Genomic DNA, 17,202 nt, shown 5'->3' with positions numbered 1-17,202 from the left:
TGGAAGTCACAGGTTTGCCTTTGCCAAGATTGTTTATGAGAGACTGTTATATTGGAACAGCTAATCAGTAGTAATTGACAAATATTATTTTGTTAAGCATTTCGATAGAGTTACAGTTAAGCCAATTTTTGAAAAATTATTTTGTCTGTATTTTAATTGTAGTGTAAGAATAAAGTGTGTTTTGCTTACAGCCTCATAGTTTGACCAATCAAATCCTATCTGGAACGCCACGCCTTACAGTTGCTTCTAAATAAGAGAAATTAGGGTCGAGGCTATCTCCTTAAAGTATTTTAAGGGGTTTTGGTCTGATCCATTATACCAGGAACAATATTTTTAAAGTGTGTTTGAAATTAAAGATAAAATCATGTGACTAGTCAGTTGTGATGGGAAAAGACAAGAACATGTCAGAGAATTTCAGTTTAAATCTTGCTGGAAGGAGAGATACATTGCTAAGACTTTATGGTTTGCGTTCATCTACACAAATGCAAGAACGCCAATTGCAAACCATAACAGCAATTTATGCACCAGCAGGAAAGAATGCTGGTTAGTTGCTAAGTCGACTTTGATTGGCTGAGGCGTTGCCATAGAGAAAACAAAGGGAGCAATAACCTCTCATGCTACCAGGTAACTCAAAACTAGTGCAGACATATTGCTTTTGATTGCAGGGAACATTTCCTATTCATGTGATTTCTAGAATGGTAAAGAAACATATGATGAGCTTTTCTGATTATCTTAAGATGGGCATCAGTGTAGCTATGGGCACACTCAGGATTATTTCCTCCTTAATTATGAAAGTGCATTTAACAGTAAGCATTTCTTTTAGGTTTTGTAAGCCAGGGTTCGTTAAGTATATCTTGTATTCTTCCTATTACAAACAGTCAGAGGACCCTGTATTTGAATTAATCAGCCAAATCATTGGAAAAGCACTATCTACATACCGAGAATTGCACCAGCACTGAAATTTATTCATGATATTGCTCAGTGCAATGGTAGATAGTGAATTGGTTGGAAAGTGAGGAGTCACAGTTATAATGTCTGTAGCCTGGGGATAAGAGTGTAATGGAATTTTAAAAGATGCATAAAGCAGAAATATGCCATTAACCTAGATAACTTCAATGATGTTGGTTGCAATAACCTCATTCACTACCAACGCAATGATTCACAGCACCATCTTCTCCAGAGGGCTCAGGAGACACAGGTACACCTATGCCTGCTAGTTCTACACTGATTCAAGAAGGAAGAGAAATGTCAGTTGCTATATGATTAGGTAATGAGCTTGTCATATTTGAATAGTTGATGTACTGGATACTATGAAATTTGGACATCAAGGTTTCAGGATTGTTAAGAGTGTGAGTTGCGGATATACTGAATGTTAGCAGTGGCTGACTGCTGACTTCAGGGGGTTAGCTGGAAGGTTTCTCTCTCTGAGCTCTAGTGAATTGTCTCTCACAATTGTCCTCAGCTAACCTCATGCTGTATGCACGAGTTCTCTGTGGTCCTACCCTCACACTGCGGTTTGCTTACCAATGATTGTAGTAGCATTTGTCATTGCTCTGCCATTCTGGGATTTCTGCCCTTGGTGCATATTTAAAGTGGAGCCTGCACCATGTTAGTCACTGTCAACCATGAATAGCTTGCAAAGTACACTGGCAAGAGGGAAACAAAAAGCAAGAGATTCTAAGGGCACATTGGTTTCACAACTGATTTTTAATAGAGATAGAAGTTGACATTCTTAAATATATTACTTCTTTATCATAGAATCCCTACAGTGTGGATCAGGTCATTCAGCCCATTGAGTCCACACTGACATTCTAAAGAGCATCCCGTCCAGACCCAGGCCCCTATATTTCCCATGGCCAATCCACGTAAACAGCGCATCTTTGGACTATTGGGAGGAAACTGGAGTACTCGGAGGAAAACTGTGCAAACATGAGGAGAACATGCAAACTCCACACAGTCGCCCGAGGGTGGAATAGAACCCATGTCCCAAGCACTATGAGGCAGCAGTTTTAACAACTGTATTACTGTGCCAACTTATATCATCACTTGTCTGACTGAATATCATTTTAACTGCAGTTCCAAGAATCAAGCCATGTAGCTTACCCATACCTAGTGCCATTCCATCCTAGAACCATGTTTAAGGCCATGCCACTCTTCTCTAACACCCAGTATACCATTGTTCAATCTGGGGCATCACAGGCTGGAAAACTTTCAAACAGTTGAAAATGTAAGCTTTTATTGAGCAACAGGAAAAGCAAAGAGAAACAAACAAAAATGTTGTATTTGCTTTTGAGAACAAACAGAAGTCATTAGCCTTTGAGCAACAAAACAAATTACAGTCAGTGGATGATCACTGCACCCAACTCCCATCTATTGGAAGCAGATTAATCAAGCCCTTTCTGGATTATTGTGCCTGTTGCTCCTCTGTCATGCAAAAAGTGATGTTCCTGATGCTCAATATTTTCATCTTCCTACTCGGAAGATTGCTGCCACTCTGCCAGCTCTTTAGCATTCCCACTTTGGTTGCTGTAGTTCTACAGGACTCAACATGCAAGGATTATACTGGACACTCTGTACAGTGCAGAAACAGCCCATTTGGCCCATCGAGTCTACACTGACACTCTAAAGAGCATCCCACCCAGATCCAGGCCCCTTTCCTGTCCCTATATTTCCCATGGCCAATCCACCTAAACGGCGCATCTTTGGACAATGGGAAGAAACCAGAGTACTCGGAGGAAACCCAGGCATACTTGGGGAGAATGTGCAAACTCCACACCGACAGTTGCCCGACAGTGGAATGGAACCCAGTCCCAGGCATTGTGAGGCAGCTCCTCACGACTAATCCACACATCCAAGCCTTACTTTTAGGAGGCTAATTGTCTGAGTCAGGGGACTGAGTATGGGGTCATCTGCCCTAGATAGAGGGAAGCAATAACGAGAGATACTAAGATATAGGTATCATGTCAGCTCCCAGCTTACCTGGTGCACACTTCTAGGATGTGATGCTAGTGATCACTGGGGACACGTACATTGATGGAATGGAACCTTTTTCTGTCGGGCAAAAGTGAGGACTGCAGATCAGAGTTGAGAATGTAGTGCTGGAAAATAGTAGGTCAGGCAGCATCCAAGGAACAGGATTATCAACATTTCGGGCAAAAGCCCTTCATCAGGAACTTTTCTTAAAATAACACATATTCTGACCCATGATCATGACACCATTTGGCTGAAGCCTATGCAGTGTGTTTGCTACATCAGCTGCTGGCACATGCTGGAGCTGTGAGATTGATATAACACACTGCCGTACAGCAGCGTGTCCACCCCCTTGACTGATCAGTACTGACATTCATGACACACTAGCTCCTTTTATGACTGGACTAAAAGGCAATGCAAAGCAGGACATAAGTACAGTGAACAGTGAGCCTGTATGTTTGAAATAAGGTGGAAAAGTGCAGAGCTTCTGTAGGCATCCAAGTAGATGAGGTGAGTAGATGCTAAGAAAACACATGAAGAGCCCAGAGTGCTCCGTGCTCTGATGCATGGGATATGTGCCTGTCCCTTGGTGGAAAGCAACCTGGCAGCAGAATTACAATGAAAGGTATCAGTGCACTGCTAAGTGCAACGTTAAAGTGGAGGACTTATCAAGAGTGAATCAGAGATGTGCCATCATGATGAGGTTGGCGCATGTCTGATGCCAATCCACACCCTTAGTGGCTGAAGTTCAGGGACCACTGCTTGAGATGTTGTGGACTATATGCAGGCCTGCAGGCTCTAGAGCCATCAAATAGCCATTCTGACTTTGGTGTCAGCATTTATTGCTGTCTAGTTTCTGTCCACACTCTACAAATTCAGATAAATAAGGCAAGAATACGGAATAACATGATATTATTCATGCAAATAGACCTCTTGCCACTCACTAGTGAGAGTCTCATCACATTCAAACCTTAAGTAGAAAACAGGACTCTCTCCCTTGACATCAAAAATCTCATTTTCCTATACCCAACGGATTCAGCATTGCTCATGTCGTTCAGGGGTCAGGAGAATTCATCTCTTCATAAAATGAGACCTCATTGATGCTATATACACACATACGCACACACTCACACACTAGACACAATCACTCACACACCATGCACACACTCAGGCATTCTCATACCAGACACACTTAATCACTCACACGCTCTCACATATTTATGGCAGAGGAAAGCAGAGGTAACATTTTGGCTCCAGTGACCCTTCTTCAGAACTGATTGTATCTAGGCAAAGATTATATATGTGTATATATTATGTATGTACGATGAGGAGGGTGGAGGAGTAAACATTAGGTGGAGATGGAGCCAAGCTAAAGAGAGAGAGAAACAAAATTAGACGGACAAAGGAATGGGTAAAGGTCAGCGTGGGAGAATCAAGAGCTGATGGTGGGACCATTAATCTTACCCATTCATTTTTCTGTCCGTCAGATGCTACACTACTGCCGGGCACTGAGCTTCCTATGGAGTGTGCAGCCAATCAGCAACCTGTTCAAAACGTCAGGGAGAGGAAAGGGTAGCATAATGTTTGTGCACTGCCTACCTCACCTTGACTGGACAAGGGGTAATCATGTATCATAATCCTGTAACCACAAACTGATCTTATTGAACTTCAGTCCATTGGATTTTGTGTGCTAATATTTGTCATTGATTGGAATAAAGCTTCCCCATTGTTGTTCTCACATGATTTAAATTTTTTTGTTATGACTGATTTATGTCCAAATTGAATTAAATTGACATTTGTTTTCACTGTCTTTAGTAATGGTGGGTTTTCATTATTCTTGTGTAGATCGGCCTGGCCTTACCAGCATAGATAAGGTGGAAAGAATCCAGGAATCCTTCCTTCTTGCATTTGAACACTACATTAATTATCGCAAGCACAATGTGGCTCACTTTTGGCCAAAACTACTGATGAAGGTGACAGACCTGCGAATGATTGGAGCCTGCCACGCAAGCCGCTTTCTTCACATGAAGGTGGAATGTCCAACAGAACTTTTTCCACCATTATTCCTGGAAGTTTTTGAAGATTAGGAGTTGAACTTTGAACGGATGCACTACCCTAATATCTGTGAACTGCATTAGCACTACTGAGCAGTGATTCATGGGATTTCACAGAGTACCTTTTCCAGATATGGTGAGAAACATTCCATTAATGCGGGTACTAGTGATTTTGTGAACGTAGCTTTTTGTACACATTTCTTGTGTTATCTTGTGGACTAATGTTGTTCATGTTTATTTTCAAATAAGATAATATGGTAGAATATTGCTTTGTGGTAAGGAACTCCAATCTCCAGGTGTCATATGAATTTTCTTTTGCATGGGTCTTTAATGGAAATAGTATGACAAAATCTGCTGCAGCTATAGCTGCCAACTAGCTAGCATTGTATAAGATTAAACTCTTTTAATTCAATAAGGAAACTGCAGAGCTACACCATGTTCTGGAACCAAAATGCCAGCATGAACACAATAACTGAGAGACTTCCTACCTCTCCACTCACCGAGATCTGAGTTGCCTTTTGACCATTATTCATTGATCATTTAAGTACTCAGTCTGGGTAACATTGATGCAGTTGGAATGTACAGTGTCAATGCAATGAATATAAATAGATAAATGAAGGCTCATCAGCTTTTCACTACACTACACTAACAGGAAGAATAAAATAGAGAACTAAATAACACAATAATTTCCGCCTTCTCCTTCAGGCTGCCAATTTCAAAATGTAAATGGATGTAAAATTAAACTTTGTGCAACAAATCTCAAACCGAGTCAATCTCCTCAAAGTATCAGCCAGAGATTTCAAATAGAAAAGGCCAGTTTTGCTCTTAGAAGCACTCTCCTCAGATTGGAATTGAGGATTGTGAGCAAAGACTTTTCACAGCTCTGTCCTGGCTTTGGCTGTGCTGCACTGACACTGACATTGAAAACCAGCATTCTTTGATCAAAGTAAATGGTAAAGCCCAGCCTTCAATATTCAACTGTCATCAAATCTGGAGCTGAGAGGAGAAGGAGTAACTTTCTGACTGCTGAAAGTTTATAAAATCATTGGTGGTACACACACTCACAAACACACACATTTAAACTGTTGATTTGGAACTCTTTGTATTAGGGTCATGCTTGATCTTACTACACATGAACTTTCCAACTCCAGGGAAAAATAGACACTCAGAAATAATTATTTTATTTAGCTCTTTACATTTGCTCATTACCATACGTTATCTCCCATAGCTTGATAGAGCTCATATTTACTTGGTGCTAATCCATTTGCAGGTAGAGCTTTAATGCCTGCTGCAAAATGGTGCTATAACGTTTGAAGCTTTATCTCTTCAAACTGTGGGAATAAATATTAGCATTAAAAATGTTAATATACATGCCTTGATGCTGAAATCCTAACTGTGCCATTTGGTTGTATTCCTGATTAACAGTAACACATCCTTGCAACTATTCCAGTCCTGGTTAATATTGCTGATGAAAACTGCAGGACTGCAAGCCATGAAAATGTAGGCATTTACCTGCTGCAGTTTTCCCTGTGTTGTACCAATAATAGTTTCCTGATGAATGCACACCCTAACCAGTTATCTTTGCCATTTTAGGTGCACCTTTGTTGAGCTAATAGGATTATGTTGATAGAAAATTAAAGTTCCATGCATAATTGTTTTAAAAGACCAAAGCCAGACCTTTGAAACAACTGGTAGGTCCTGGCAAGACTAAACCAAAGGTTTTTATGTTCGATTGATTTTTTTTCTTTGGCCACGTATAATTGCACTTCTACCTGGAATGCACTACATAGCAAGAAACAGCAGCAAATTTCCCATGAAACCATTTACCAAGAGGAGAGGAGATAAAAATGGGGATGCAGGGGTGTTCGATGGCAGAGGGAAAGATTGGACAAAAAGTTTTGGGGCAGAGAGAATGCATTCAACCAGGGGAGTAAGGTAGGTGATTAAATATTGTTTTAGAGGAAGAATTTCTCACATAACTTTAAATAAATTGGCCTTCTAAACGGACTTTGGTTGATAAGTTACATATACTTTGGCATTCTTTGTAAAGTAACAAATAAGTTATCCAAATGCCCACTAGTCACGACTTAGCTGAACACACAGGCTAAGAATATTGAATGCACAGACAATCAGGATTAAAAAGAAACTGTGTAGAAAGCCAGAATTCTATTTTTGATAAGTGAAGCACATTAATTATTAATTAATAACAGAATGATATGCCTAAGGAAAAAAAGCCACTTTTGTTGAAATAAATCATACCAGGTGTATCATGTTTGCACAGTATCGATTAAATTTATGATATTCCTTGGTATTTGAATAAAAGAACGACCACTTTAAAGAAACAAAGAAAAATACACGTTTTTGATCTTGCTGCAATCCTGTTTTAACAAGTATTTAAGTGCTGTGAAACTATAATAGTTTGTTTTTTTTCTCATTAGCTATAAAGTCCTCTGTGTGAGGAAGACAGCATTGGCTAAGGTAGCAAGTAAGCCTAAAGTTGTACTGTAGGAAATATAATTGGTCTGAATTCTGGCATCAGCAACCATTAGAATGTTTTGAGTATTCCATAAATTTCATTTCACTTTGCTGTTTGTATACAAACTGATATATTTCTGAATGTATATCTATTAGGGCCTATGTCACATAAAGCTAAAATATTCATATGGGACAGAAATGTTTTGGTGAAGACATCTTTGCTTTAACTGCCTCTGAATTTAGTATATGCTTGTTGATCAGCTTGCGTCCCTGCCTTGTCAACACCACAAAGTTATGTGGTCTTAAAGTAGTCTGTCTGGTCATTCTGAACTTACACCTTTTAAAATGTATTTCTTTCTGGTGCTTCATGAGAAAATTGTATTGTGAGATTCTTGATGCCAATGGCAACTAATATTGAATGTCCTTTGTAACAGAGGGAATGAGAAGCTGATGCAAAACGCTAAACACAATATTAATGTTTCATTATTTTATAACATTTGTATCAGAATTACAACCCAACATTTTCTGGAATCTTCTCTGGTAGGTTTAGGCTATCTAAAGTGCAACATCACCCCACCACTATTTTCATCCAAAAACTCTCCAAGATTGTTCTGGAACAGCAGATGGAGAATTGGGTAAATTGTAGCAAACTGTATTCTCCATTCAGTTATGTATGATTTGATTAATTCACTCAGTGGAAGACTTTGGAATATGCAGCCTATTTCACTCAAGAATGAGCGTATTATCCTTTGATTTTTGTAAGGATTATATCCAGTGCTTAATCTAAATAAACTCCATATCCCTTTGTCTTCAGCCATACCATTAGAGCAGTGAATGAACCAAAAGGCTCAGAATTTTCATTTTCAAGTTTTTGGCAATGTATAACTAAGTTAACAGTACCTGAGCACATTGCATAACAGTTCATAAGATAATGAAAAACAGTTTGTTCTTACGTAGAATATTTAGGTAAATGATGTCAATCTGATAATTTAATACATTTCCCAAAAGCAAATGAAATGTCATTTTCTTTTAAAAATTAGTCAAGAAAGTGCCAAAAAATAGTGGTGTTTCAGTTTATTTTGTTCAAAACAATTTTCATGTGATATAGTACTTTAATTCTTGGGGACTAATGGTACAAAATAATGCAATCATATTTAAATCTTTACAGAAATCTGTATTGGATCACCAAAAGATTGAGGCTAAAAATAAAAGAAAGAACTTGCATTTATATAGCACCTTCTGAACCTCAGGCTCTCCCAAAGCACTTTATAAGGCAGACATTGTATGTTTGTTCTCTCCTCCTTGGGTATTAGTAATTGGTGGATGAATAATAATTATTTGCAGAAGCTTTGAATAAAAATCATTAATGTACAATCTATAATTTTCTTCAATTGGGTGGAATAAGATTTGTATGTAATAGTGCACTTCATGAGTAATGTGGTAAGGAGGTATATTGCTAATAGAATAACCTGCGATGCGAGCACTGTAGATTGTAATTGGACCATTCTAAAGCTTAACAGAGTTCGAGCTTCAGTGTTATTTGTCCTGAATTCACAATTTTGGTTGATAACTTCCAAACACTAATTGTCAAACAATCCAACTTCAAATCTGTCTTGCAGCATTTGTCACTCATCTTGTCTTTATTTATATGCTGCATTACTTTCAGTCCGAATTTTTTTTTTTCAGATTTCATTTTACACATATAGCAAATTATAAAACTGGCGCATAAGAACATAGCATTCTAAAGAAATAATCTTTATTACATTTTTTCTAATCAAATAAATGTCTTTAAGTTTGCCAGTGCATTTAGAGTAAGTCAAAAAGTTACTGTAAATTATACTTGGACCTTTCAACAGTTGCAGAATTTTGCTGGACTGTAAAGATGCTCCAGTTTAGCTCAAGCTAAACGTTGTATGCAATTTTGCCTCCAAAGTCTGTTCATTCTCAATAGGGCCTTAAAAATGGACCTTCAGTTTAAAATAATGGGTGGGAGGGGAGGGAGGGGGGAGAGATTGGGAATTTTACTTTGGGCCATGTGTGCCCACTCCAGAAACCACCTCCCTTCTCAAGTCAATGCCTATTTTGCCTGTGAATTTGACTTCTGGGGACTTCCGGATGCAGAGGGAGCCTGGTGTGAATATGGTGGTCAGACCTCACACCTATTTTGTGGTTCTGATACCCAATTCAGCAAAAGCAGGTAGAGCAGCCACTGTGCCAGTCCCACTTGGTTTTTTTTTTCAAACGTATCATGTCCTAGCCAACATTCTTGCAAGAATATGCTACAGGCTGCCAAAAACAGGTGAACTTTTTGTTTTTGAATTCTCCTACTGTGGATCTAGGAGCAACAGGAATGTGATTGCAGATCCCCTGTAATACGGAAATGAAGCATTTGTTCTAATTTGGAACCAGTAAACCTTCCGGGCATATGTCAGGCTTGGAACTGACACAAAGTAAATTCCTGCCCTAAGCTATTTACATCTTGTGGGAGAAAGGGGAAAAAAATGTTAGTTTGCACATCCACTTATGGATTTCATTAGTTGGTCATGGAGCAGTCTGATGTCTAGTCTGGCTTGAAATAAACACATGATAGTCAAAAGCATGCAAGGAGAACATTGGGGTCAACAGTAACTTTAAAACGTAATTCAGATTTTGAAATCTCAGTTGTAGAGGACAATTATTAAGCATTTTGCTATTTATTTTATATTGAGCCTATTTATAATACACTATGCTTACCTGTGCATGATTGAATTCTAAAGTCATATGTATAAAATTAATATTGGCTGTACGGAGAATAAATATTGTAAGTAGACAGATGAGCAAATATCCTAATATACTTTCTTTCTTTTGTTTTAAGTAATCTAGATTGTTTCCTTTCTGTATTTTCATGCCAGTTCATTGGGAATTGTGCTGGATTCAGTTTCCAATTAGTCTTAAATGAAATCCAATCCAAAAAGCTGAATTGATTATTTGATTAAACAAGAGAGCTTGATTTTTATAACATTGAAATGCAGATGAAAATCATTTTAGCCTTAATAAAGTCTATTAACAGCTCATACTTTTATTTAGTCAAATAGTTGTATTTTACCATAGGTAATTCACTTCCCTTTTACCTATTGATTTTTCTGTCCTTGACTTTCTGGGACATGTGGATTTATTTTTTGCCTTTGGTACCATGCCCAAGTGGCCATGTGAGATCTGAGAATGAATGTTAAAAGGAAGATTCCCTTCTGAATGCTGAAATGAGAGGGAGGGCTAGGTATATATGGTCGTGGCAACATGCTGGGGGTGGCTGAAATTCTGAGGGTAGATTCAATAAATGTGAAGGTAGACGGCATGCTATCACAATCAAACACAGTCCTATTACTTCTTGCAGAGATTCCTCTGCTAATACCTTGATCCTATCTTCAGTCACACTGTTCCCTTTCCACTGTAACTTGTCATGAACACACAAGTGCTACACCACTCCTTTTACCACTTTATTTCTCACCATCCAAGGTGCTAGATGCTCCTTTCAAGTGAAAGTGATTGACCTGTAATTTTTTCAATTTATTATCCTGTGCTTGCTACACGCTATGCAGTCTCCTCTGCAAGGGGAATACCAAAACGCAGATTTTCCAGCCACTTTGTAGGGGCGGCACAGTAGCTCAGTGGTTAACGCTGATGCCTCACAGCGCCAGGGTCCCAGGTTTGATGCCAACTTCGGGCAACTGTGTGTGGAGTTTGCACATTCTCCCCGTGTCTGCGTGGGTTTCCTTCGGATGCTCTGGTTTCCTCCCAAGTCCAAGGATGTGCAAGTTAGGTGGATTGGCCATGCTACATTTTCTGTAGTGTTCAAGGATCTGTAGGTTAGGTACATTAGCCATGGGAAATGCAGGGTTGAAGGGATAGGGTAGGAGGCTGGGTCTCGATGGGATGGTGTGGACTTGTTGGACTGAATGGGCCTGTTTCCACACTGGGGCTCTATATAAGAAATCACCTCCATTCAGACCACAAGCATGACCCTATGCTTTTGGCCACCTCATTTTAAGAATGTATCCATCTCTGACCTTCCTGTCCTTGACGTTCTGCACTATTCTACTGAAGCTCAGTATAGGCTTGAGAGCCAGCACCTCATCTTTCTATTTGGCACTTTACAACGATCCAGGCTGGACATTAAGTTCAAAATAACAGATCATGACCTGTGTTGTTATTTTTCTCTTGCCTTCAGATTTTTTTTTGTTTTCAGACAGATAATGATGATGATTCTGATTTTTTGTATACACACCTTCTCTAAACTCATGTCTTGTTTCTTCACTTACCCTATTACCATCTCCCTTTGCCTTACACCAATACTCCGTTTTAATGTTTCCTGCTTTCAACCCAATCACAGGCCTCCCCTTTTGTATTTTCCTCACTCTGCCTTTCCTTACCTCTGGAGTTGCCTGTTTCATCTCTTTTTGCATTGGAACAGGGAACAGTCAAATTCAACAGATTCAATGCTGTCATTCCCATATTTGCATCTCCTTTGTTAATTTTGACCCCATCTCTGCTGTTTAATCCCATAGGTACTAAGAACAGTTCTAGTATCCCTATTCACCAAAGGAATTCAATTAACTCAGCGTGAGGCTGTCTATTTTTCATAGTTCAGGTGAAGTTTTCTCTTTAATAAAAGTCACTCACCCTTTGTTCTTCATGAGTAAAACCTTTGAAACATTATTATGGGCAGGTAAGTTCTATGCAGTTATCCACAATAAGTGCTTGCAGTTGAGCATAATTGATACTGAAAATAGATTGAACACACGTGATGGTAGAGTTAAAGATTGTTAAAGGAGGTGGTGCCGTCATAACCAGACCAGACTACGCTTTTGGTAACCTGTCATTTTAAGACCCAGCAAAATAAGCTTCCTTTGATCCGTTATTCAAAGGGTTGAAAATTGTAATATGGTTTGTACCTGTAACACAGTAACAGATAAAAATTCAATCATTTTAACTAATAATACTTGAGATTGTGATCTTTTTCTTCATATCTTGATCACCCTAAGTGTTAACTCTTATTCACTTGGTTCCCCTGGAACTGTTAAATTCATATTATGAGGATTTATTTTTCAACAAGCTGAGTGTCTGGTGTATAGAAATCTGATCTGCACTCAAGTTGCCATAATGAATAGAAATCTTGAATAAATAAAGCTACTAACATTTGCTGATATTCAGGAAAAGAAGTTAGAATCTTTATAAAGATGTTCCCGTTTACTTCTTTAAACCTCTGGAATCAAAATAATTTCTGACTGTGTTTAAGAAATTTCCAGTATAACTGGTGCAATTGTGTTTTGTTGTTTTGCTATTAAATGGCACATTACTGCTTATGGCTGGTAATTATTATGTAAGCGCTGATGACAGGGTATTTTCCTAATAAATTGTAGGATGAAATGCCAAACCCAGAAGTGACTATGGTGTAAATAAATAAGCTATGCTGAAGGTTGCTCATCAGCTCTTTGTTAATTATACAAATTTATATTGCACACTGTGAAGAAAGAGGTATATATGATGCAGTTACTTGCTGTCAACTAATATTTGGATAGTTGCTGTTGACAATCACATTGTATGCATTGTGTAATGTGTATCATATACATTTCAGCAATGGTGCAGAATAATATTTTATGTAATTGTGAATGCTGTATTTTAGTATAAATATTTTATGTAATAAAACAAATCTGAGGAAAAAAAAGGCCATAAAATAATTGTGAGCACAATACATTGTAGTTTTATATAAAACACTTAAATTTAAATTTCCAACATACATTACAATGCATGAGTGCTTCTAAAAGAGATTGATTTTTTTGTGTTGGTTAAGGATACCAGAAAATATGGAGCAAAGATGAGAGAAAGTAGTTAGGTAGCCATAAACCATCATCTCACCGAATGGCAGAACAAGCCTTAAGAAACTAGATAATCTATCGATGTTGTGCGATATTCAGTTGTTCAGCACTGGTTAAAATTTACCAATATTTTTGATGGTGTTGGCATGTCATGTACTAAGCCCTAATTAATTTCAACACAGCCACAATGGTGGCCATAATCAAAGGAAACGACCAAGAAAAGAATATATCTTCTCTATAACAGAATCATCCTGACTGCCTGATAGTTCATCTTTTAGCAGTTGAGAGAGACCTGGAGAAACAGCATTTGCCTATTTCTTTTCCAATTTGAAATGGTACTTGTAATCAGGAGATGAAATGCTTGTACTGTTATAATAAATTGTTGGTTTTGGTGCCTTTTCCCCTCCAGAAATTGAAGCAAAGATTGATTTTTCTCCCCCCTGCTGTACTCCCGATAAAGAACCTTATCCAAAAGCAGTACGTTTTGAGATCTGAGTGCACTGCTCACCAGTTTATGATCATATTCTGGATTAGTGGTGCTGGAAGAGCACAGAAGTTCAGGCAGCATCCAAGGAGCTTCGAAATCGACGTTTCGGGCAAAAGCCCTTCATCAGGAATAAAGGCAGTGAGCCTGGAGCGTGGAGAGATAAGCTAGAGGAGGGTGGGGGTGGGGAGAAAGTAGCATAGAGTACAATGGGTGAATGAAGGAGGGGATGAAGGTGATAGGTCAGGGAGGAGAGGGTAGAGTGGATAGGTGGAAAAGGAGATAGGCAGGTAGGACAAGTCCAGACAAGTCATGGGGACAGTGCTGAGCTGGAAGTTTAGAACTATGGTGAGGTGGGGGAAGGGGAAATGAGGAAACTGTTGAAGTCCACATTGATGCCCTGGGGTTGAAGTATTCCGAGGCGGAAGATAAGGCGTTCTTCCTTCAAGCGTCTGGTGGTGAGGGAGCGGCGGTGAAGGAGGCACAGGACCTCCATGTCCTCGGCAGAGTGGGAGGGGGAGTTGAAATGTTAGGCCACGGGGCGGTGTGGTTGATTGGTGCGGGTGTCCCGGAGATGTTCCCTAAAGCGCTCTGCTAGGAGGCGCCCAGTCTCCCCAATGTAGAGGAGACTGCATCGGGAGCAACGGATACAATAAATGATATTAGTGGATGTGCAAGTAAAACTTTGATGGATGTGGAAGGCTCCTTTAGGGCCTTGGATAGAGGTGAGGGAGGAGGTGTGGGCGCAGGTTTTACAGTTCCTGCGGCGGCAGGGGCAAGTGCCAGGATGGGAGGGTAGGTTGTAGGGGGGCGTGGACCTGACCAGGTAGTCACGGAGCGAACAGTCTTTGCGGAAGGCGGAAAGGGGTGGGGAGGGAAATATATACCTGGTGGTGGGGTCTGTTTGGAGGTGGCGGAAATGTCGGCGGATGATTTGGTTTATGCGAAGGTTGGTAGGGTGGAAGGTGAGCACCAGGGGCGTTCTGTACTTGTTACAGTTGGAGGGGTGGGGTCTGAGGGCGGAGGTGCGGGACGTAGACGAGATGCGTTGGAGGGCATCTTTAATCACGTGGGAAGGGAAATTGCGGTCTCAAAAGAAGGAGGCCATCTGGTGTGTTCTATGGTGGAACTGGTCCTCCTGGGAGCAGATCCAGCGAAGGCGGAGGAATTGGGAATACGGGTTGGCAACTTTGCAAGAGGTAGGGTGGGAAGAGGTGTAATCCAGGTAGCTGTGGGAGTCGGTGGGTTTGTAAAAAATGTAAGTGTCAAGTCGGTCGTTATTAATGGAGATGGAGAGGTCCGGAAAGGGGAGGGAGGTGTCAGAGATGGTCCAGGTAAATTTAAGGTCAGGGTGAAATGTATTGGTGAAGTTGATGAATTGCTCAACCTCCTTGCGGGAGCACGAGGTGGCGCCAATGCAGTCATCAATGTAGCGGAGGAAGAGGTGGGGAGTGGTGCTGGTGTAATTACGGAAGATCAACTGCTCTACGTAGCCAACAAAGAGACAGGCATAGCTGGGGCCCATACATGTGCCCATGGCTACCCCTTTGAATCCTCCCACTTCCTCCAGACCAAAGGAGAAATTGTTAAGGGGGAGGACCAGTTCGGCCAAACGAATGAGTGTGTCGGTGGAGGGGTACTGTAGGGGACGTCTGGAGAGGAAAAAACGGAGAGCTTGGAGGCACTGGTCATGGCGGATGGAGGTGTAGAGGGATTGGATAACCATGGTGAAGATGAGGCGTTGGAGGCCGGGGAAACGGAAGTCTTGGAGGAGGTGGAGGGCGTGGGTGGTGTCTCGAACGTATGTGGGGAGTTCCTGGACTAGGGGGGAATAGGACAGTGTCGAGGTAGGTAGAGATGAGTTCAGTGGGGCAGGAGCATGCTGAGACAATGGGTTGGCCAGGGTGGTCAGGCTTGTGGATCTTGGGAAGGAGGTAGAACCGGTCAGTGCGGGGTTCCCGGACTGAGGTTGGAAGCTATGGGTGGGAGATGTCCTGAGGTGATGAGGTTCTGTCTGGTCTGGGAGATGATGGTTTGGTGATGAGGGGTGTGGTCATGATCGAGGGGACAGTAGGAAGAGGTGTCCTCGAGTTGACGTTTGGCTTCAGCGGTGTAGCGGTCAGTGCACCAGACTATCACTGCGCCTCCTTTATCCGCTGGCTTGATGGTGAGGTTGGGATTGGAGCAGAGGGATTGGAGGGCTGCGCGTTGTGAGGGTGAGATTTTGGAGTGGGGGAGAGAGGTAGACACGTTGAGGCGGTTAATGTCCTGGCAGCAGTTGGAAATGAAGAGGTCGAGGGCAGGTAATAGGCCAGCACGGGGTGTCCAGGTGGATGCTGTGTGTTGGAGGTGGGCGAAGGCGTCCTCGGAAGATGGGCGGGAGTCCTGATTGTGAAAGCAAGCTCGGAGGCGACGGAAGAATTGTTCGACGTCACGGCGTGTATTAAATTCATTGATGCGTGGACGGAGGGGGATGAAGGTGAGTCCTTTGCTGAGGACTGATCGTCTAGCTTATCTCTCCACGCTCCAGGCTCACTGCCTTTATTCCTGATGAAGGGCTTTTGCCTGAAACGTCGATTTCGAAGCTTCTTGGATGCTGGCTGAACTGCTGTGTTCTTCCAGCACCACTAATCCAGAATCTGGTTTCCAGCATCTGCGGTCATTGTTTTTAACCTCATTTCTGATCATAGTCTTGCCAGGCAGATTGATAGGCAGGTAAGTAGTTCAGTTGTGTCTACAGTTTCATTCTGGAACAAGATGCTAAAAATGTACAAAAGTAGGAGTGCATTTGGCACACCATCTACCAACAATTGTCTGATATAATTCCAAAATTAGGTGCACACTTACTTGAAAGGCATTGGATAACCAATTTCCCAGCTCTCAGGTATGCCTCCTGTTTTCTACCTGTCTTTTATGTTTCCATTTGCCTACTCATTCCTGATCTGCATTTTCACATCTCCTAGTGTATCTGCTTTAAAAGCTACAAAATGTGGTTGGAAATTAGAAACTTTTGCAATGGCTGCCTCCACTGTTCATCCCACTAGTTTACCAACACACTGTCTTATTAATGCCATTTAAAATGCAAAAAAAAATCAAAAACATTAACCAGTTGACTGTCAGCCAACTAGGCATTTTTTTGTAATAATTTTTAATGTGTATTTGCTAGACAAGATACATTTTATCAAGGTTTTTATACTTGCACTCATCAGGTCAGCTCTCAAGCAAACCCAGCCTCTCCTCATCAACGATGAGGTTTTATCTCCGGCAACATCCTACTGAATCTCCTCTGGACCCTCTCCAGTGCAATCATATCCTTCCAATAGTGTGGCAACCAAAGCTGTACATAGTATTTCATCTGTGGCCT

General features: G+C 40.9%; 1 protein-coding gene across 9 annotated transcripts in view; it reads left to right on the top strand.

The window, feature by feature from the left end:
- LOC122549654 (thyroid hormone receptor beta) overlaps window positions 1-10,554 on the top strand; it is a 184,317-nt gene extending 173,763 nt beyond the window's left edge. For all 9 annotated transcript variants that reach the window (XM_087986904.1, XM_043689449.2, XM_087986903.1 and 6 more), the window contains one exon: window positions 4,816-10,554. In XM_087986904.1, coding sequence (XP_087843030.1) covers window positions 4,816-5,057 — 242 coding nt within the window. In that variant the 3' untranslated portion in view covers window positions 5,058-10,554. The remainder of the gene's footprint in view (window positions 1-4,815) is intronic.
- Window positions 10,555-17,202: the final 6,648 nt, after the last annotated feature.

Source organism: Chiloscyllium plagiosum, unplaced genomic scaffold, assembly GCF_037043375.1.
Source record: "Chiloscyllium plagiosum isolate Xiang-an unplaced genomic scaffold, Cpla_swu_hap1 HiC_scaffold_5, whole genome shotgun sequence".
Taxonomy (NCBI): domain Eukaryota; kingdom Metazoa; phylum Chordata; class Chondrichthyes; order Orectolobiformes; family Hemiscylliidae; genus Chiloscyllium; species Chiloscyllium plagiosum.
This window is presented reverse-complemented; position numbering and strand designations above follow the sequence as displayed.